Source organism: Scyliorhinus canicula, chromosome 5 (genome assembly GCF_902713615.1).
Source record: "Scyliorhinus canicula chromosome 5, sScyCan1.1, whole genome shotgun sequence".
Taxonomy (NCBI): Eukaryota; Metazoa; Chordata; class Chondrichthyes; order Carcharhiniformes; family Scyliorhinidae; genus Scyliorhinus; species Scyliorhinus canicula.
The window spans coordinates 51,250,035-51,272,752 of NC_052150.1; the positions used below are offsets into that span (position 1 = coordinate 51,250,035).

Sequence of the window (22,718 nt, forward strand, 5' to 3'; positions counted from 1 at the left end):
TAACCCCCTTAAGTGCGAAACAAATGGGCCCTCTTGACTGGCCCATTCAGGCCCCTCACGGTCCACGTGATCGGCCTGGTCAGGGGGTTAATTTCCCCCCCCCCCCCCCTCGCCGACTAGCCATCTCCTTTCTTCGGCTAGCCAGGTGCCCGCGCCTCCAGCCCCCCAGCCGGAGACTCTCCGTCCCGACTCTCCCCTTTACTCCGAAAATTGATTCCCCTCCAGTCAGCAAAGCAGCATCCCAGTGGGAAAGCCCCCGCGCCCATCAGCGTTCCCAGCACCGTTGTCACTTACGCATCAGCATCCGACCCCCTCCACGCCTTCAGGGAGACCCAGAATCCGCAGGTTCTGCCTCCTTGACCTGTTTTCAAGGTCTTCCAGCCTCTCCTGCCATCTTTTGTGCAGAGCCTCGTGCGCCTTCACTCTTAACGGCCAGGCCCAAAATCTTATCCTTGTTATCAGAGGCCTTCTGCTGCACCTCCTTGATCGCCGTCTCCTGCATCTTCTGGGTCTCCACCAACCTTTTAATAGAAGCCTTCATAGGGGCCAACATCTCCGCCTTTAACTCGGCGAAGCAGCTTCTGAGAAACTCCTGCTGCTCCCGTGACCACTGGGCCCACGCTGCCTGATCCCTGCCGGTAGCCATCTTGTTTTTTCGCGCCCGTTCTCCCCTCTTCTCCAAAGCCGCTTTATTGATCGCCCCACTCCTGGTCCACTCCAAACAGCGCTGGGGGACCCTCACTGTTTCCTTCCCACACCAGGAATCATCGTTCAAGTGCCGCTGGAGCTCCGTAAAAGGGCCCAAAAGTCCGTTATCGGCGGGAGCTGCCGACCGTGCGACCTACCTAGGCATAGCTGCAACCGGAAGTCATGTCCTGTTAGAATTTTCTAAGTCTCTATAAGATTACCCCCCCCCCCGTTCTTCTGAACTCCAGCGAGAACAATCCCAACCTAGTCAATCTCTCCTCAAATGACAGTCCCACCATCCCTGGAATCAGTCTGGTAAACCTTTGCTGTATCCCTCGAGAGCAAGAACATCCTTCCTCAGTGAAGGAGACCAAAACTGAACACACTACTCCAAGTGTGGCCTCACCAAGGCACTGTACAATTGCAGCAACACATCCCTGCTTCTATACTCGAAACCTCTTGCAATGAAGGCCAACATACCATTAAGCCTTCTTTACCGCCTGCTGAACCTGCATGCTTATCTTCAGTGAATGGTGCACAAGGACACCCAGGTCCTGCTGCATACTCCCCTCTCCCAATTTACAACCATTCAGGTAGTAATCTGCCTTCCTGTTTGTGCTTCCAAAATGAATAACCTCACACTTATCCAAATTATACTGCATCTGCCATTGGTTTGCCCACTCGCCCAACCTGTTCAGATCTTGCTGTAGGATCCCTGCAACCTCGTCACAATTCACCCTTTCACCTAATTGGTATCATCTACAAACTTGGAGATGTTACATTTTGTACCCTCATCCAAATCATTAATTATATTGTGAATAGCTGGGGTCCCAGCACCGATCACTGTGGCACCCCCACTGGTTACTGCCTGCCAATTTGAAAGGACCCATTAATCCCTACTCTTGTTTCCTCTCTGCCAACTAGTTTTCTATCCACCTAAATACATTTCCCCCATTCCCATGCACTTTAATTTTGCACAATAATCTCTTATGCGGGACTTTGTCAAACGCCTTCTGAAAGTGCAAATATACCACATCGACTGGCTCCCCCTTGTCGACTGTACTGGTTACCTCTTCAGAGAATTCCAACAGATTTGTCAAGCATGATTTTCCCTTCATAAATCCATGCTGACTCCTACTGATCCTGCCACTGCTTTCTAAATGTTCCATTATAAAGAGTCATAGAACATAGAACATAGAACAGTACAGCACAGAACAGGCCCTTCGGCCCTCGATGTTGTGCCGAGCAATGATCACCCTACTTAAACCCACGTAACCCATATACCCGTAACCCAACAATCCCCCCATTAACCTTACACTACGGGCAATTTAGCATGGCCAATCCACCTAACCCGCACATCTTTGGACTGTGGGAGGAAACCGGAGCACCCGGAGGAAACCCACGCACACACGGGGAGGACGTGCAGACTCCACACAGACAGTGACCCAGCCGGGAATCGAACCTGGGACCCTGGAGCTGTGAAGCATTGATGCTAACCACCATGCTACCGTGAGGCCCCTACGGTACTCTAAATGTTAGCTCTTTTCTCTCCCTACAGATGCTGCCAGACTTGCTGAGATTTTCCAACATTTTCCTTTTTGTTTCAGATTCCAGCATTTGCAGTAATTTGCTTTTATAAAGTCCTTGATAATGGATTCAAGCATTTTCCCCATGACCAATGTTAGGTTTACTGGTCTATAATTCCCTGATTTCTCTCTACCTCCCTTTTTGAATATTGGAGTGACGTGAGCTACCCTCCAATCTACAGGGTCAGTTCTAGAGTCTATAGAATCCCGGAAGATGACCACCAATGCATCCACTATTTCCAGAGCCACCTCCTTAAGCATTCTGGGATGCAGATTCTCAGGCCCTGGGGATTTATCCGCCTTCAATCCCATCAGTTTTCCCAGCACCATTTCTCTACTAATGTTGATCTCCCTCAGTTCTTCCCTCTCACTAAACCTTTCATTCGCAAACATTTCTGGGATCTGATTTGTGTCCTCATTTGTAAAGACAGAACCAAAGTATTTATTTAATTGCTTAGCCATTTCTTTGTCCCTTATTATGCTTTCCCCTGTTTCTGTCTGTAGTGGACCTACATTTCCCTTTACCAATCTCTTTCTCTTCACATATCTGTAGAAACTCTTAGTGTCAGTCTTTATGTTCCCTGAAAGCTTCCTTTCGTACTGTACTTTCCCCTTCTTAATCAATTCCTTTGTCCTTTTTTGCTGAATTCTAAACTGCTCCCAATCCTCAGACCTATTATTTTTCTTGGCCAATCTGAATGCTTCTTCCTTGGATCGGATACTATTTCTAATTTCCTTTGTACGCCATGGATTGGCCCTCTTACCCCCTTTGCTTTTGTGCCAGACAGGATTGAACAGTTAACATAGAACAGCACAGAACAGGCCCTTCGGCCCTCAATGTTGTGCCGAGCCATGATCACCCTACTCAAACCCACGTATCCACCCTATACCCGTAACCCAACAACCCCCCCCTAACCTTACTTTTATTAGTTGCTGTAGTTCCTCCATGCGTTCCTTGAATGTTTGACATTATGTCTATCCACTGTCATCCTTTTTAAGTAACTCTCCCCAATCTATCAAGGCCAACTCACACCTCATATCCTCATAGTTCCCTTTATTTAGATTCAGCACCCATCGTCTCCGAATCAACTGCTTCACTCTCCATCTTGATAAAAAAATTATTTAATGTTATGGTCGCTCATCCCAAAGGGGTCTCGTACAGCCAGATTGGCAATAATTCCCTTCTCATTACACAGTACCCAGTCTAAGATGGCCTTCTCTCTAGTTAATTCCTCCACTTATTGGTCAAGAAAACCATCCTTATACACTCCAGGAATTCCTCCTCCTACGGCATTGTGGCTAATTTGATTTGCCCAAACTGTGTGAAGATTAAAATCACCCATGATCACCGATATTCCGTTATTACATGCACCACTAATTTCTTGTTTAATGCCATTCCCACCACCAGTGCAGTTTGGGGGTCTATATATGACACCCACTAATATTTTTTGTCCCTTGATATTTCTCAACTCTACCCATAGAGATTCCACATTGTCAGAGCTAATATCCTTTCTCACTATTGTGTTAATTTCCTCTTTAACCATCAGTGCCACGCCACCACATTTTCTTTTATGCCTGTCCTTCCAAATACTGAGAACCCTGGGACATTCAATTCCTATCCCTGTTCACCCTGCAGCCATGTCTCCGTAATCCCAATTATATCATACCCATTTATATCTATCTGCGCGATTAGGTCATCTATTTTATTTCAAATGCTCCGTGCATTAAGGCACAGAGCCTTTTTAGTTGTCTTTTTCACAATGCTTGTCTTGCTCCCAATATTTTTCTCTACAGCCCTATTTGAATTTTGTCCTTGGTTTCTCCACCTATCATTTTTCTACCTTTTGCTTTTGTCCTTGCTCCCTCTTTCTCTGACTCCTTGCGTAGGTTCCCATCCCCTTAGCAGTTTAGTTTAAACCCTCTCCAACCGCTCCAGCAAAGGCATCGGTTCCAGTCCTACCCCAGGTGTTACCCGTCCAGTTTGTAACGGTCCCACTTCCCCCAGAACCGGTCTCAATGCCCCAGGAATCTGAAACCCTCTCCCTGACAGCATCTCTTCAGCCATGTATTCATCCTATATATCCTGTCATTTTTACTCTGACTAGCACGTGGCACCGGTAGTAATCCTGAGACCACTTAATAAATTGCCCTTAGTGTCCAAAATTGCCCTTGGTGTTAGGTGGGTTACTGGGTTATGGGGATAGGGTGGAGGTGTTGACCTTGGGTAGGGTGCTCTTTCCAAGAGCCGGTGCAGACTCGATGGGCCGAATGGCCTCCTTCTGCACTCTAAATTCTATGTATCACTACCTTTGAGGTCCGATTTCTTAACTTCCTTCCGAGCTCCCTGTATTCTGCCGTTAGGACCTCATCCCTTTTTTTTTTACCTATGTCGTTTTTACCGATGTGTACCGCGACCACTGGCTGTTCACCCTCCCCCTCCAGAATGTCCTGTACCCGCTCCGAGACATCCTTGACCCTAGCACCAGGGAGGCAATATTCCATCCTGGAGTCTCGTTTGCGGCCACAGAAACGCCTGTCTTATCCCCTTACAATTTGTTCAGTGATGTGTGCTAGTGGACGATGGTCAGTTTCCACTGTGAATTTGGGTAGACCATATATGTAGTCGTGGAATTTGGAAATCCCTGTGACTAACCCTAGACACTCTTTTTCGATTTGGGCATACCTACACTCAGTGTCAGTCATTGATCTTGACGCAAAGGCAATAGGAACCTAAGTATCAAAACGGTCTTGTTGCAGTAAAACAGCGTACTTGCATCAGTTGCAACTTTGGCTGGTTTTGTAGGATCAAAGAATGATAAGCATGGAGCTTGTATCAATTGTTGTTGCAAATCAGTCCATTCTGCAGTATGTTTGTCAGTCCAGATGATTTCTGTGTTTCTGATCAATTGACGTAGAGCAGCTGTTCTCCTGGATAGATTTGAAATTAACTTTCCTGGAAAGTTGACAAATCCAAGAAAGCCTTCTTATCTTTGGGAATTTGCATTGCCTTGATAGCTTGCACTTCGTCTTGATTTGGTTAAATGCCTTCAGCTGTTACGTTGTCACCTAGGAATTTTAAAGATGAGGCTGCAAACATGCATAAGAACATAAGAACATAAGAACTAGGAGCAGGAGTAGGCCATCTGGCCCTTCGAGCCTGCTCCGCCATTCAATGAGATCATGGCTGATCTTTTGTGGACTCAGCTCCACTTTCAGGCCCGAACACCATAACCCTTAATCCCTTTATTCTTCATAAAACTATCTATCTTTACCTTAAAAACATGTAATGAGGGCAGCACGGTGGCCTAGTGGTTAGCACAACCGCCTCACGGCGCTGAGGTCCCAGGTTTGATCCCGGCTCTGGGTCACTGTCCGTGTGGAATTTGCACATTCTCCCCGTGTCTGCGTGGGTTTCGCCCCCACAACCCAAAAATGAGCAGAGTAGGTGGATTGGCCACGCTAAATTGCCCCTTAATTGGAAAAAATAATTGGGTAATCTAAATTTATTAAAAAAAACATGTATTGAAGGAGCCTCAACTGCTTCACTGGGCAAGGAATTCCATAGATTCACAACCCTTTGGGAGAAGAAGTTCCTCCTAAACTCAGTCCTAAATCTACTTCCCCTTATTTTGAGGCTATGTCCCCTAGTTCTGCTGTCACCCGCCAGTGGAAACAACCTGCCCGCATCTATCCTATCTATTCCCTTCATAATTTTAAATGTTTCTATAAGATCCCCCTCATCCTTCTAAATTCCAACGAGTACAGTCCCAGTCTACTCAACCTCTCCTCGTAATCCAACCCCTTCAGCTCTGGGATTAACCGAGTGAATCTCCTCTGCGCGCATCCTCCAGTGCCAGTACGTCCTTTCTCAAGTAAGGAGACCAAAACTGAACACAATACTCCAGGTGTGGCGTCACTAACACCTTATACAATTGCAACATAACCTCCCTAGTCTTAAACTCCATCCCTCTAGCAATGAAGGACAAAATTCCATTTGCCGCCTTAATCACCTGTTGCACCTGAAAACCAACCTTCTGTGACTCATGCACTAGCACACCCAAGTCTCTCTGCACAGCGGCATGCTTTAATATTTTATCGTTTAAATAATAATCCCGTTTGCTGTTATTCCTACCAAAATGGATAACCTCACATTTGTCAACATTGTATTCCATCTGCCAGACCCTAGCCCATTCACTTAACCTAACCAAATCCCTCTGCAGACTTCCAGTATCCTCTGCACTTTTCGCTTTACCACTCATCTTAGTGTCGTCTTGCAAACTTGGACACATTGCCCTTGGTCCCCAACTCCAAATCATCTATGTAAATTGTGAACAATTGTGGGCCCAACACGGATCCCTGAGGGACACCACTAGCTACTGATTGCCAACCAGAGAAACACCCATTAATCCCCACTCTTTGCTTTCTATTAATTAACCAATCCTCTATCCATGCTACTACTTTACCCTTAATGCCATGCATCTTTATCTTATGCAGCAACCTTTTGTGTGGCACCTTGTCAAAGGCTTTCTGGAACTCCAGATGTACCACATCCATCGGCTCCCCGTTATCTACTGCACTGGTAATGTCCTCAGAAAATTCCACTAAATTAGTTAGGCATGACCTGCCCTTTATGAACCCCATGCTGCGTCTGCCCAATGGGACATTTTCTATCCAGATGCCTTGCTATTTCTTCCTTGATGATAGATTCCAGCATCTTCCCTACTACCGAAGTTAAGCTCACTGGCCTATAATTTCCTGCTTTCTGCCTACCTCCTTTTTTAAACAGTGGTGTCACATTTGCTAATTTCCAATCCACCGGGACCACCCCAGAGTCTAGTGAATTTCGGTAAATTATCACTAGTGCATCTGCAATTTCCCTAGCCATCTCTTTTAGCACTCTGGGATGCATTCCATCAGGGCCAGGAGACTTGTCTACCTTTAGCCCCATTAGCTTGCCCATCACTCCCTCCTTAGTGATAACAATCCTCTCAAGGTCCTCACCTGTCATAGCCTCATTTCTATCAGTCGCTGGCATGTTATTTGTGTCTTCCACTGTGAAGACCGACCCAAAAAACCTGTTCAGTTCCTCAGCCATTTCCTCATTTCCCATTATTAAAACTCCCTTCTCATCCTCTAAAGGACCAATATTTACCTTAGCCACTCTTTTTTGTCTTATATATTTGTAAAAACTTTTACTGTCTGTTTTTATATTCTGAGCAAGTTTACTCTCATACTCTATCTTACTCTTCTTTATAGCTTTTTTAGTAGCTTTCTGTTGCCCCCTAAAGATTTCCCAGTCCTCTAATCTCCCAGCAATCTTTGCCACTTTATATGCTTTTTCCTTCAATTTGATACTCTCCCTTATTTCCTTAGACATCCACGGTCGATTTTCCCTCTTTCTACCGTCCTTCCTTTTTGTTGGTATAAACCTTTGCTGAGCACTGTGAAAAATCGCTCGGAAGGTTCTCCACTGCTCCTCAACTGTTCCACCGTAAAGTCTTAGCTCCCAGTCTACCGTAGCTAGTTCTTCTCTCATCCCCTTGTGATCTCCTTTGTTTAAACACAAAACACTAGTATTTGATTTTACCTTCTCACCCTCTATCTGCATTTTAAATTCCACCATATTGTGATCGCTCCTTCCGAGAGGATCCCTAACTATGAGATCATGAATCAATCCTGTCTCATTACACAGGACAAGATCTAGGACTGCTTGTTCCCTCGTAGGTTCCATTACATACTGTTCTAGGAAACTATCGCAGATACATTCTATAAACTCCTCCTCAAGGTTGCCTTGACCGACCTGATTAAACCAATCGACATGTAGATTAAAATCCCCCATGATAACTGCTGTACCATTTCTACATGTATCAGTTATTTCTTTGTTTATTGCCTGCCCCACTATAACGTTGCTATTTGGTGGCCGATAGACTACTCCTATCAGTGACTTTTCCGCCTTACTATTCCTGATTTCCACCCAAATGGATTCAACCTTATCCTCCATAACACCGATGTCATCCCTTACTATTGCCCGGATGTCATCCTTAAATAACAGAGCAACACCACCTCCCTTACTATCCACTCTGTCCTTCCGAATAGTTTGATACCGTCGGATATTTAACTCCCAGTCGTGACCATCCTTTAACCATGTTTCAGTAATGGCCACTAAATCATAGTCATTTACGATGATTTGTGCCATCAACTCATTTACTTTATTCCGAATACTACGAGCATTCAGGTAAAGTACACTTATGTTGGTTTTTGTTACCTCTGTTTTGAATCTTAACATATCCAGTTTTATTCCCTTTGTTATTATTGGGCCTATTCACTGAGCTCCCCTCAGTCACTGTACCTTGTACTGTTGCCCTTTTAGATTTTTGACTATGTCTTCTTTGCCTTGCACTTTTCCCCTTACTTCCTTTTGTTTCTGTCCCTGTTTTACTACCTTCCAACTTCCTGCATCGGTTCCCATCCCCCTGCCACATTAGTTTAAACCCTCCCCAACAGCTCTAGAAAACACCCCCCCCCCAGGACATCGGTTCCAGTCCTGCCCAGGTGCAGACCGTCCAGTTTGTACTGGTCCCACCTCCCCCAGAACCGGTCCCAATGCCCCAGGAATTTGAATCCTTCCCTCTTGCACCATCTCTCGAGCCACGCATTCATCCTATCTATCCTGACATTCCTACTCTGACTAGCTCGTGGCACTGGTAGCAATCCTGAGATTACTACTTTTTAGTTTAACTCCTAACTCCCTGAATTCCGCTTGTAGGACCTCATCCCGTTTTTTACCTATATCGTTGGTGCCTATGTGCACCACGACAGCTGGCTGTTCACCCCCCCCCCCAGAATGTCCTGCAGCCGCTCCGAGACATCCTTGACCCTTGCATCAGGGAGGCAACATACCATCCTGGAGTCTCGATTGCGTCCACAGAACCGCCTGTCTATTCCCCTTACAATCGAGTCCCCTATCATTATAGCCCTGCCATTTTTCTTCCTGCCCTGCTGTGCAGCAGAGCCAGCCACGGTGCCATGACTTGGACTTGTTTTTTAAACCATAGTTGTCAATTCTCTTGAAAGCCTGAAGACACTTGATATGCTCTTCAAGTATTGTTGACCAGACGATTATGTCGTCAACATAAACCCAAACTCCTTCTGTGTTCTTGGTCATCTTTTCCATTGTTCTGTAAAAAATTTCAGAAGCCGATATGATACCAAAAGACATCCTATTGAAACCGTACCTTCCAAAAGGTATATTAAAAGTACAACAAAGTTTGCTGGAGTCTTCTAACTGCATCTGCAAAATCCTTGAAACGCATCAAGCTTGGTAAATATTTTAGCATTTGCCATCTCAGCAGTGATATCTTCTTTCTTTGTTATTGGATAATGCTCTCTCTTATTGAGATCTTTTGGGTCCATACAGATTCTTATTTCACCTGTAGGTTTCTTTACACAGACTAAGGAGCTTACCCAGTCAGTAGGTTGAGTAACGTTGGAGATTATTCCTTGAGTTTGATGTCTCGACAATTCAGCTTTCAGTCAATCTTTAAGTGGAACAGGAACACGCCTAGGTGGATGGATCACCGATTTGGCATCCTTTTTCAGTTGGATTTTGTACTGAAAAGGTAACGTGCCCATACCTTGAAAAACATTTGGGTATTGCTGTAAGAGTTGCTGAACATCATCATTGAGTGCACTTGATTGACAGGTATTCAGGAAGACTCTTTGTATGAGTTGCAAATCTTTGCATGCTTGTGCTCCAAGTAATGATGAACGAGTATCATTGACAATCACGAAGCTTACTTGATTTTGAATGTCTCTGTTTGACACTTGGGTAACAGGATCCATGTGAAAAATGGGGTTGCCATTGTAATCACGCAACGAGCATTCTGAGGCATCATTTCATAATGACTCTTGATCTTGGACAGGACCTTGGAATTCAAAAGATTCGCCGAGGCACCGGTATCCAATTTAAAAGTGATTGGAATTGTGTTAACATACACAGTAGTCAACCACTCGTTGCTTTCTATGTTGCTTTTTTGTTCTTCCGTTGCTTGAAGATTTTTCTCATACTCCATGAGATAACTTCATTGTTTTAAGGTGATCCTTGCTTGCTTGTAGATCATGCTTGATGGACGAATCAACACCAACGAAGAAAGTAGTCACCTTCCGTGAAATCTTCTTGAGTGTTGATTTATTCTGTTTTGTCCACAGCTCGCACTTTGTGATACTTTTTTGTGTGTAGGAGGAATGTATTTAGCAGTTGATTGACACTGTGAAGCATAATAGTTGAGTTTCTGACATTAAAAAAATTGTTTGTCAGAAGCTGGACAATTCCCCTTTAAGTGGGCGTTACCACATCGGTGACATATAATTACGTTGTCGTCATGACGTAATTGTGACATACACGCATGCGCAGACTTCTTCTTGAACGTCTCGCATTTTGGTGCGTAGTGTGCATGTGCAGAGCTCAAAAATGCTTGCAGAGGATAGCTTCCGTTCCTTACAGATTTCTGTTTTGCTTGTGACACCATTTTAATTTTCTCTGCCTCGTGGTAGAGATTCATACTTTTTTCCTTTGGATAAAATGCTAGATACTGGCTTCTGGTCTGTTCTGCTGTTATACATTTATCAATCGTGATTTGTAGAGTTAAATCATTTTGACAAATTAATGCACCAGGGATGTACTTCTGAGGTTGTATAAGGCTCTGGTCAGACCCCATTTGGAGTATTGTGAGCAGTTTTGGGCCCTATATCTAAGGAAGAATGTGTTGGCCTTGGAAAGGGTCCAGAGGAGGTTAACAAGAATGATCCCTGGAATGAAGAACTTGCCATATGAGGAACGGTTGAGGAGTCTGGGTCTGTACTTGTTGGAGTTTAGAAGGATGAGGGGGAATCTTATTGAAACTTACAGGATACTGCGAGGCCTGGATAGAGTGGACGTGGAGAGGATGTTTCCACTTGTAGGAAAAACTAGAACCAGAGGACACTATATCAGACTAAAGGGACGATCCTTTAAAACTGAGATGAAATTTCTTCAGCTAGAGGGTGTTGAATTTGTGGAACTCTTTACTGCAGATGGCTGTGGAGGGCAAATCTTTGACTGTCTTTAAGACAGAGTTAGATAGGCTCTTGATTAATAAGGGGATCGGGGTTATGGGAAGAAGGCAGGAGGATGGGGATGAGAAAATATCAGCCATGATTGAATGGCGGAGCAGATTTGAAGGGCTGAGTGGCCTAATTCTGCTCCTATGTCTTCTGGTCTTATGGGCTTATATACTATTTGGCCTAGACCAGAGAATCATTCAGATTTTCATCGTTACATGTTTTAGCTAAGAGCTTGAGATCTGTGATAAAATTATTCACAGGTTCACCAGTTTTTTTGAATTCTCCGATGAAATTTCAGTTGTTCTAAAATCTCATTTGTCTGCATTTTACAATGTTCATCAAACTTCACTATCACTTGATCAAATTTAGTTTTATCTTCACCAGCACTAAAATGAAATGAGTTGAATATTTTGATTGCTTGCTGTCCTGCAAGGGATAGAAATAATGTGATCCTTCTAGCTTCTGGTGCTGTACTTAAATCACTAGCTTCTCGGTAAAGTTGAAATTGCTGCTTCAACAACTTCCAATTTAAATTTAAATTACTAGTGGTCTTTAGATGTCTTGGTGCTTGAATATGGTCCATTGATAGGTCGTTTGCGGCGAAGTTTTCAAAGTTGCGATGAGTGCTGTAGTCAAATAGTTGAATCCGTTTGTTATTTTTTCTTCTTTTCAGTGCTAAATCGTATTTGTCTTTCTTAAAAGATTTATAACTCACTGGTACCATGTTATATTTTAAATAATGACTTATCTAAAATGTATGTATTACTCTTGAATCCACCAGGATCATAAAATGACCAATAGTCATCTTGTTAAAAGATGAACTATTGGGGGCAGCACGGTGGCACAGTGGTTAGCATTGCTGCTTACGCCGCTGAGGACCCGGGTTTGAATCCCGGCCCTGGGTCACTGTCTGTGTGGAGTTTGCACATTCTCCCCGTGTTCGCGTGGGTTTCACCCCCACAACCCAAAGATGTGCAGGATAGGTAGATTGGCCAGGCTAAATTGCCGTTTAATTGGAAAAAATAATTGGGTACTCTAAATTTATTTTAAAAAAAAGATGAACTATTTAATGAGTAATAAAATAATAAACTGTGAGTCGGGCAGCACGGTGGCGCAGTGGGTAACCCTGCGTTCTCATGGCGCTGAGGTCCCAGGTTCAATCCCGGCTCTGGGTCACTATCCGTGTGGAGTTTGCACATTCTCCCCGTGTTTGTGTGGGTTTTACCCCCACAACCCAAAGATGTGCAGGCTAGGTGGATTGGCCACGCTAAATTGCCCCTTTATTGGAAAAAAATTAATTGGGTACACTAAATTTAATCTAAGTTTGGTATTGTCTTTAACTTTTTAGTTGACCATGCATGGTGGGCCCTCACTGTGGAATTTTTCTTTCTCATTGGATTATGTCTATTCTGTGTATTCTGAAATATTCTTTGATATGTCTGTCATTGAATCTCTATTGATGTATCATTTAATCACATTTGTCAGTTCAGCTTAGCTAGCTCTACTTTTAAGCCCTCATAATTGCCTTATATTGGACACACTCTCTTCTCTCCCCTCAAACTGAATGTAAAATACAATCATATGATTGCTGCTACCTAGGGATGCCTTTGCTATGAGGTTATCAATCTCTCATTGTACCTACCATGTCGCATTTCAGGCCATGCCGCATTTCCTACCCCGACGCCATTCCGACCATGTCGCGTTTCCTACTATTTTCCTGGGAGTTAAGGTAAGAGTGGGAGTTTGAGGATTAACCTTAGTTTTCTTAAAATCTTTTGAAATCTGACAAATTGCTGGTAATTTTACTAGATTATAAATTGCTGGTGGAAATTTGAAAATCCAGATTTAATGAAGGGAAAGTGTGACTAGCCAGGAGAGTAAATTAGGGCACATGGTAAACCAGTTCAGACTGGTTTCAAGGCGGCGCAGTGGTTAGCACTGCTGTCTCACGGCACCGAGGACCAGGTTCCATCCCGCCCGCCCCGGGTAACTGTCCATGTGGAGTTTGCACATTCTCCCTGTGTATGCGTGGGCCTCACCCCCACAACCCAAAGATGTCCAGGGTAGGTGGATTGGCCATGCTAAATTGGCCCTTAATTGGAAAAAAGTATTTGGGCACACTAAATTCATATTAAAAAAGGTTGGTTTCTTTAAGCAGGAGAGGCTGAGGCTATAAAAACAGTTTGTTAGTGCCTTGCATGGTGTGCTAGCGCTGGGAGTTGAGATTTTGTTTTTTGAAAATATTTTTATTCGACTTCTAACATTTTAAATGCACTGTCATAATATCCACTCATATATATCATGAGATGCAGACAGGCAGTGATTGACACACAGGATAACCAATGAACACACAAGACACAGACCAACAATCACCAGACAGGACACCACCACTATAAAGCCCACAGGGCATTAACTTAGAACAGTACAGCACAGAACCGGCCCTTCGGCCCTCGATGATCACCCTACTCAAGCCAACGTATCCACCCATTACCAGTATCCCCCCCCCCCATTAACCTTATTTATTAGGACACTAAGGGCAATTTAGCATGGCCAATCCACCTAATCCACACATCTTTGGACTGTGGGAGGAAACCGGAGCACCCGGAGGAAACCCACGCACACACGGGGAGGACGTGCCGACTCCGCACAGACAGTGACCCACTGTCTCCCTCTCTCACAGGCTCTCCCTCTCTCACAGGACACAGCTAGGGAGATAGTCACAGTGCACAAGCCAGTGAACATCATCACCATGTGGTAGAGAGCAGATTCAGCAGATTCAATAAAACAGTGTTGGACCATTTCCTGTGTCGGAAGCCTGTTTCTAGTTTTACTGCATCCAGTTGCAGTCGATGTTAGACCAACACAGATAACACATCATGCACAACCCAACAAAGTAATACAACAACCCTCCCAACGCCATTCTCCAACACCCCAGTAACACAAAACAAAGGCCCCCACCTCCTGCAGCAATCATTGAGGTAAAGGCTAAAAAGTATGCTCCCGTCTACAGGTCTGCAGCTCCGGCAAGTCTGACGCCCCAAATAAGGGGACTGGGCTCCAAATCCACATGAAGGATCGCTGATATGGTGCTCAAAAAAGACCTCAAAAATGTATTCCACTTTGGACAGGACCAGATCATATGCGCATGATTGGCCGGAACTCTTCCACACCATTCACAAGTGTCCTCCACCCCCTCAAACAACCGGCTCATCCTCGACTTGGTCAGGTGCGCTCTGTGTACCAACTTTAGCGGTATCAACCCCAGCCTTGTACACTAGGTTGAGAAATTCACTCTCCACAACACCTGACACCACGACCCCTCCAGCGCCATCTCCAGATCCTTAGCTTTAATCCCCCCCCCCGATGACTCCATATCCTCCTCCAAACCCCTGCCCGGCCCTTCCAGTCCCATCACAGACAACATCCCCTCTAACAACGAAGAGGGCAGTGCCATCGGAAAAGTCAGAAAAACCTTCCAAAATCCTGCACCTGCATATATCTAAAGGCCCCTGCCCCTTACCGTGGATCCCCAAACATCTCTGTCAACTCCTCCAAACGCGAGAACTGCCCTTCTAGAAATTAGCCCTTCAGTTCCTTTTTAAAAAAAATGTATTTTATTACAAACATCTATCAAAACAGGTTACAGCGAACAAAACATCCCGGGAAACATGCTTCCCTGCAATCAACTGTACAGATTTTTCCTCTTTTTCACACCCCTGCCTTCTACGACGAACAGCCCCTCAAACACGGTCACAAACACCCCCCACCTTTCCTCAAACCCCTCTGAAGTGCCCCTTAACTCGTCCTTTATCTTCTTCATCGCAGGAAGTTGTGCAGATCACCCAACCAAGTCGTTCCCCGATTGCCACTCCAGCAAAATTCGCTGCTGTGCAATGAGAGTGGTGAAGGCCAAGATATCGGCTTTCCTCCTCTCCATGGCCTCTGGTTTCTCTGAGACCCCAAATATCGCCACTAAAGGGTCCGAATCCACCTCCTCCACTATCCTGCCTAAGACTGCAAACGCTCGCGCCCAAAACCTTCCCAAGTTTTCGCAACTCCAAAACATGTGCGCGTGATTCGCTGGCCCCCACCTCTCACACTCATCTACTACCCCCTGAAAGAACCCACTCATTCTTACCCGAGTCAGATGCACCCTGTGCACCACCTTAAACTGTATCAAGCTCATCCTTGCACATGAGTAGGTCCCATTTACCCTATGCAGTGCCTTACTCCATGCTCCCCTATTGATCTTCCTCCCAACTCCACTTCCAATTTCTCTTTGATCATCACCACCCACTCGCCTCCCTGCTCCCCATATTCTTGTATATACCCCCAATTCTTCCCTCCAGTTCCACATCCGGGAGCAGCCGTGGATCGACATCCGCTTCAGGCCCGCCGCTAACCGAAAGTGCTGTCGAAATTGCCTCCATGTCTTCGACCTGGCCACTACAGTTCCCTGGGGCAAACAGGAGCAGCGCCGTTACCAGCACCTGCAACCCTGACGCCCTACAAGTGCCTGCCTCCATCCTCACCCACAAAGCCTCTGGCTCCCTACTCCAACCCTCACCTTCTCGGTGTTTGCCGCGCAATAATAATACAACGGAGGGCAGCACGGTGGCGCAGTGGTTAACACTGATGCCTCATGGCGCCAAGATTCTGGGTTCCATCCCGATCCCAGGTCAGTGTCTGTGTGGAGTTTGCACATTGCACATTTGCTATAGGGTTGGAAGGCATAGAATCTGAGGGGGCAGCACGGTAGCATGGTGGTTAGCATAAATGCTTCACAGCTCCAGGGTCCCAGGTTCGATTCCGGCTGGGTCACTGTCTGTGCGGAGTCTGCACGTCCTCCCCGTGTGTGCGTGGGTTTCCTCCGGGTGCTCCGGTTTCCTCCCACAGTCCAAAGATGTGCGGGTTAGGTGGATTGGCCATGCTAAATTGCCCGTAGTGTCCTAAAAAGTAAGGTTGGGGGGGGTTGTTGGGTTACGGGTATAGGGTGGATACGTGGGTTTGAGTAGGGTGATCATTGCTCGGCACAACATCGAGGGCCGAAGGGCCTGTTCTGTGCTGTAATGTTCTATGTTCTAATCTGTGTGGATAGAGTTGAGGAATTGCAAAGAAAAAAAGACCCCGATCGGAGTTATTTACAATCCTCCCAGTGGAAGTTAGGATGTGTGGCAGAAAATAAATCAGGAGATAGAAAAGGCTTATAAGAAAGCCAATATTACAATAATCATGGGGGGCGTCAATGTGCAGGTGGACTAGGAAAGTCCAGGTTGGTAGCCGATCCGAAGAAAAGGAGTTTGTAGAATGTCTATTTTTTGGAGCAGCGTGTGGCAGAGCTCACTAGGGAATAGGCAATTCTGGATTTGGTGATCTGGAATGGAGTAGACCTGATTGGGAAACTTAAGGTGAAGGAACCAACCCTTGGTGGCAGTGACCGCAATATGGTAGAATTTGCCCTGTAATTTGAGAGGCAGAAACTGAATTCGATGTACCGGTATTACAATTGAGTAACGATAACTATAAAGGCATGAGGGAGGAGCTGGCCAGAGTTTATTGGAAAGAGAGCCTAGCAGGGAAGACGGGGAACAGCAATGCCAGGGTTTTTGGTGGTTGTTTCGGAGGCACAACAGAAATTTATCCCAAGGAAGAGGAAACCTGCTAAGGGCAAGGCAACCATAGCTGCGAAGGAAAGTCAGGGACAGCTCAAAAGCAAAAAAAAAGCATACAATGTGGCAAGAGTTAGTAAGGAACGGACAACTAAAAAAGCAGGGTAGGGGCGGAAGAGAAGATGAAATGTGAATTTAAGCGAGCTAGTAATATAAAGGAAGATTGTAAGAGATATTTCTATATATAAGGGAAGATGGGCAAGAATGTATATTTGATCACTGGAAAATAAGGCTGCAGAAGTAGTAATGAGGAGCAAAGAAATGGCAGAGGAGCTGAATAGGTACTTTGTACGGTGGAAGACACTGATGGCATACCAGAATTCCAAGAGTGTAGGGAGCAGAGGCAAGTGTAGTGGCCATCACTAAGGAGACATTGCTGGGGAAGCTGAAAGGTTAGAAGGTTGATAAATCACCCGGACTAGATGGTTCTGAAGGAGATAACGAAGGGGATTGTAGCGGCATTGTTGGTAATCTTGCAGAAATCACTGGAGGCAGGGAGGGTTCCAGAGGACTGGAAAATGGCTAATGTAACATCTCTGTTTAAGAAGGGAGGGAGGCAGAAGACAGGAATTTATGGGCTGGTTAGTCGCTGGTAAGATTTTGGAGACCATTATTAAGGATGAGATTATGGAGTACTTGGAAGTGTATGGTAAAATAGGGCTGAGTTAGCATGGCTTCATAAAAGAGAGGTCATGCCTGACAAATCTGTTAGACTTTTTTTGAGGAGGTAACTGTTATGGACACCTGGTCAGCTCTCCACAGTGGCTAAGAGACTGAACCAGAGCGATAATTTTTTTAAGTTTTAAGACAGTGCGGAAAGATCGATTTGTTCCAAAGGTGATAATGTAAGAAATAGGACTTGGCTATTTTATAAACAAACAATATTTAAAACTTCAAGCTAACAATAGCAGATTCCGTGTAGTTTCTTAACCTTAACACACTAATTCCCATTAAATGTGACAGAACATGCAGCTCTCATGCCACCATCATAGGCAGACAGTGGCAATACTTGCATTTATGAAGCAATTTTTCTTCTGGTGGGGACATTCACTCTGAATCCTTTTTCCAAACCTGCCTCGTTTGACAATTTTCATGACTGTCGTGGTCATTTCTCATCTCAACCCAAACAGATTGTACTTCCTTGTTTCTTGAACTTGGGTCATCCCTTATACCACCATTAATTAACAGAGCCGTCTCTCTACCTGTTCTTAACTTCCTGTCCTTCCTAATTGCCACCATGTACCTATGCCTCTGCAGTGGCCATCAGGTCCTACTTATTCCTTTCTATATGCGCGAGGGGCTTTTCACAGTAACTTCATCCTTGTGGCAATAAAAGATTATTATTATTATCAGTTCATGTTTTGAATGTCACATGTATGTAGATACAGAGCTTGTGGTTTTGTCTTTCAATTATGTTTGTAGTGTCTAGCCTTATCTGCTGATTTACACTTGAATTCGTAATCTTTCCCTTGCTGTCATGGTCTGTTTTTCATTTTCCATATTAGCATCTTTCTCTCTTTACATAGAATTTACAGTGCAGAAGGAGGCCATTCGGCCCATCGTGTCTGCACCGGCTCCTGGAAAGAGCACCCTACCCAAGGTCAACACCTCCACCCTATCCCCATAACCCAGTAACCCCACCCAACACAAAGGGCAATTTTGGACACCAAGGGCAATTTATCATGGCCAATCCACCTAACCTGCACATCCTTGAACTGTGGGAGGAAACCGGAGCACCCGGAGGAAACCCACGCCCACACGGGGAGGATGTGCAGACTCCGCACAGACAGTGACCCAAGCCGGAATCGAACCTGGGACCCTGGAGCTGTGAAGCGATTGTGCTATCCACAATGCTACCGTGCTCTTGCCATGTCTCTACTCGTCAGCACATTTTCCCAAACTTAATCCCTTAACCCCACTATTCAATTTAAAACCTTCTGTACTTCCCTATTCATGGGAGACCTCCTTCTTTAAAACTATGTCCTTTAGTACTCACAAGAATCAGTACTTGGGGCCCCAGCTGTTCACAATATATACATCAATGATTTGGTAGCAAGAACCAAATATATTTCCAGGTTCATGGATGATAGAAATCGAGGTGGGAATGTGTGATAAAATAGGACTGAGTTAGCATGGCTTCGTCAAGAGGCCGTCATGTCTGACAAATCTGTGAAGAGTTCTTTGAGGAGGTAACAAAGAAGTTTAGACAAAGGAGAACCAGTGGATGTGATTTATTTAGATTTTCAGAAGGCCGCATAGGAGACTGTTAAATAAGTTAAGAGCCCATGGCGTCATGGGTAAGATCCTGGCATGGATAGAGGATTGGTTGACTGGCAGAAGGCAGAGAGTGGGGATAAAGGGGTCTTTTTTGTGACTGGTAGTATGCCTCAGGGCTCTGTGCTGGGACCACAATTTTTCACAATATACATTAATGATCTGGAAGAAGGAACTGAAGGCATAGTTGATAAGTTTGTTGGAGATGATACAAAGATCTGTAGAGGGACAAGTAATATTGAGGAAGCAGGGGGTCTGCAGAAGGACTTGGACAGGCTAGGAGAGTGGGCAAAGAACTGGCAGATGGAACACAATGTGGAAACGTGTGAGGTTATGCACTTTGGAAGGAGGAATGGAGACATAGAAATCATAAGCACACCTTTGTGTCTATGTTCACGATTCTCTTGAGGTTAACGTGCAGGTTCAGTCGGCAGTTAGGAAGGCAAATGCAATGTTAGCATTCATGTCGAGATGGCTAGAATACAAGAGCAGGGATGTACCTCTGAGGCTGTATAAGGCTCTGGCCAGACCCCATTTGGAGTATTGTGAGCAGTTCTGGGCCCCGTATCTTAAGGAACGATGTGCTGGCCTTGGAAAGGGTCCAGAGGAAGTTCACAAAATGATCCCTGGAATGAAGAGCTTGTCGTATGAGGAACGGTTGAGGACTGTGGGTCTGTACTCATTGGAATTTAGAAGGATGAGGGGGGATCTTACTGAAACTTATAGGATAATGCAAGGCCTGGATAGAATGGACGTGGAGAGGATGTTTCCACTTGTAGGAAAAACTAGAAACAGAGGACACAATCTCAAGACGAAAGGGACGAACCTTTAAAACAGAAATTAGGAGGATTTTCTTCAGACAGAGGGTGGTGAATCTGTGGAACTCTTTGCCGCAGAAGGATGCGGAGGCCAAATCACTGAGTGTATTTAAGATAGAGACGGATAGGTTCTTGATTAATAAGGAGATCAGGGGTTACGGGGAGAAGGCAGGAGAATGGGGATGAGAAAAATATCAGCCATGAGTGAATGGCAGAGCAGACTCGATGGGCCGAGTGACCTAATTGTGCTCCTATGCCTATGGCCTTAATGTGCATTGTGAGGAAAATGTAAAGCGGCTATAGGAGGATTTGGGCAGACTTAGTGAGTGGGCAAGAGCATTGCAGATGGAACATAACGTGGAAAAATGTGAGGTAATCCATTTTGGTAGAAGAAACAGATATGCAGAGTACTTCCTAAAGTGTAGATGCACAAAGGGACCTAGGTGTCCTTGTCGATAAGTCACTGAAGGCAAACATGCAGGTGCAGCAAGCTATTAGGAAGGCAAATGGAATTTTAGCATTTATTGCAAGAGGATTTGAGAACCGGGGTAGTGTGGTCTTGCTTCAATTGTATAGAAGCTTGGTTAGACTGCACCTGGGTCCCCTTGCCTCGGAAACGATATCATGAAATGAAATGAAAATGAAATGAAAAATGACATAGAGGGAGTGCAACGAAGGTTCACAAGACTTGTCCAGGGATGGCAGAACTGTCTTAGAACATAGAACAGTACAGCACAGAACAGGCCCTTCGGCCCTCAATGTTGTGCCGAGCCATGATCACCCTACTCAAACCCACGTATCCACCCTATACCCGTAACCCAACAACCCCCCCCTTAACCTTACTTTTATTAGGACACTACGGGTAATTTAGCATGGCCAATCCACCTAAGGTCTTATGGTGAGAGATTGGGGGAAACTGGGCCTGTATTCTCTAGTTTCAAAGAATGAGAGGTGACCTAATTGAAACCTACAAAATACTTCAAAAAAACTTGGTTGGGAAGCCTAGAACGAGGAAGCACAATTTCAAAGGGGGAAGGCACTTAGGACCTAGATCAGGAGAAATTTTGTTACACAGAGGGTTGTGAATCTTTGGAATTCTTGACTCCAGGGCTGTGGAAGCTTAGTCCTCAGATACATTTAAAGCAGAGATTTAGAAGTTTCTGATTAACCATACTGTAAAGGGTTATGGGAATGATGGGTGCAAAAGGCATTGAATTTTCCGATCAGCCATGGCTGTATTGAATGGTGGAGCGGGTTTGATGGGCTGAATCGCCTACTCCTGTTCCTGTGCTCCTATGTTACCTTAACCACCAACTGGTGGTGGAGAGGCTTGTGTGCTCTGACGATTGCTTGAACGCGGCCATCAGTAACTCCTTGTTCCTAGTAGGGCCACCTGTGGCAATAGGGCAGCATGGTAGCACAGTAGGTATCACTGTTGCTTTGCAGTGCCAGGGTCCCAGGTTCGATTCCCGGCTTGCGTCACTGTGCGGAGTCTGCACGTTCTCCCTGTGTCTGCATGGGTTTGCTCCGGTTTCCTCCCACAAGTCCGAAAGACGTGCTTTTTAGGTGAATTGGACATTCTGAATTCTCCATTTGTACCCGAAAAGGTGGCAGAATATGGCGACTAGGGTCTTTTCACAGTAACTTCATTGCAGTGTTAATGTAAAGCAACTTGTGACAATAAAGATTATTATTATTATGAGGAGGAGGCGGTGCCAGACAAAGTACAGTCCAAAATGCAGAACAGATTAAAGACTGTGAATCGCACTGCATGATTTGAGGGTAAAGTGGCAGCAACAGACAGGTTTGTGATGCTCATAAATCAGTTTACCATAATATGATGAGCAGTAAATGGCATTTGTGTCAATTTGCACAGGTACCAGTCAATCATCGTCATATTATACATAGGAAAGTACAATTGAGGATGCATTTATTACTGTAGCAAGCATGTATACAGTGCTGCTCACATACAGGAAGTCATTTTAAAGTGCTTTAAATAAGGAAAGGGATGTGGTATGTACAAAGCATGGGGAATGATGAGTTATGCACCAAAGCGGTGGTTATTGAAAGCGGCAAGGTAGTTATTTCTTTTAATTTAGAGGACCCAATTCTTTATTTTCCAATTATGGGGCAATTTAGTATGGCCCATCCACTGAGCCTGCACATCTTTGGGATGTGGGGGTGAGACCCACACAGACACTGGGAGAATGTGCAAATTCCACATGAACAGTGACCCAGGGCCGGGATCGAATCTGGGTCCTCGGCGCCGTGAGGCAGTAGTGCTAACCACTGCACCACCGTGCGGCAAGATAGTTGACAAAGCAGATGGGCTATCTTAATATCCAGGTGATGGCTATTTTAAACTGACATCAATAATCTTGCTTTGCAAATTGTCTTCAACACCGTGGGCAGATCAAAAGAAATTCCGAAATTAACTTACTGCAACATCCACAGCCTGAAACAGGCACCACAAGATAATCAAAAAATTTTTGGGGCCATAGTGTTGACAGATCAATTCATTTCTGACCATTAGGTGATTTTATACAATTTATTAACACATTATTACACAGCAACAGCTTTTA

General features: G+C 45.0%; 1 protein-coding gene across 5 annotated transcripts in view; it reads left to right on the top strand.

The window, feature by feature from the left end:
- Positions 1–22,718, top strand: part of jarid2b (jumonji, AT rich interactive domain 2b) — a 536,459-nt gene that overhangs the window by 302,764 nt on the left and 210,977 nt on the right. For 4 of the 5 annotated variants that reach the window (XM_038797042.1, XM_038797041.1, XM_038797046.1 and 1 more), the window contains one exon: positions 13,033–13,104. The exons of the other annotated variant lie outside the window; for it this stretch is intronic. In XM_038797042.1, the coding sequence (XP_038652970.1) occupies positions 13,033–13,104 (72 nt within the window). The remainder of the gene's footprint in view (positions 1–13,032; positions 13,105–22,718) is intronic. 5 annotated transcript variants of the gene reach the window in all.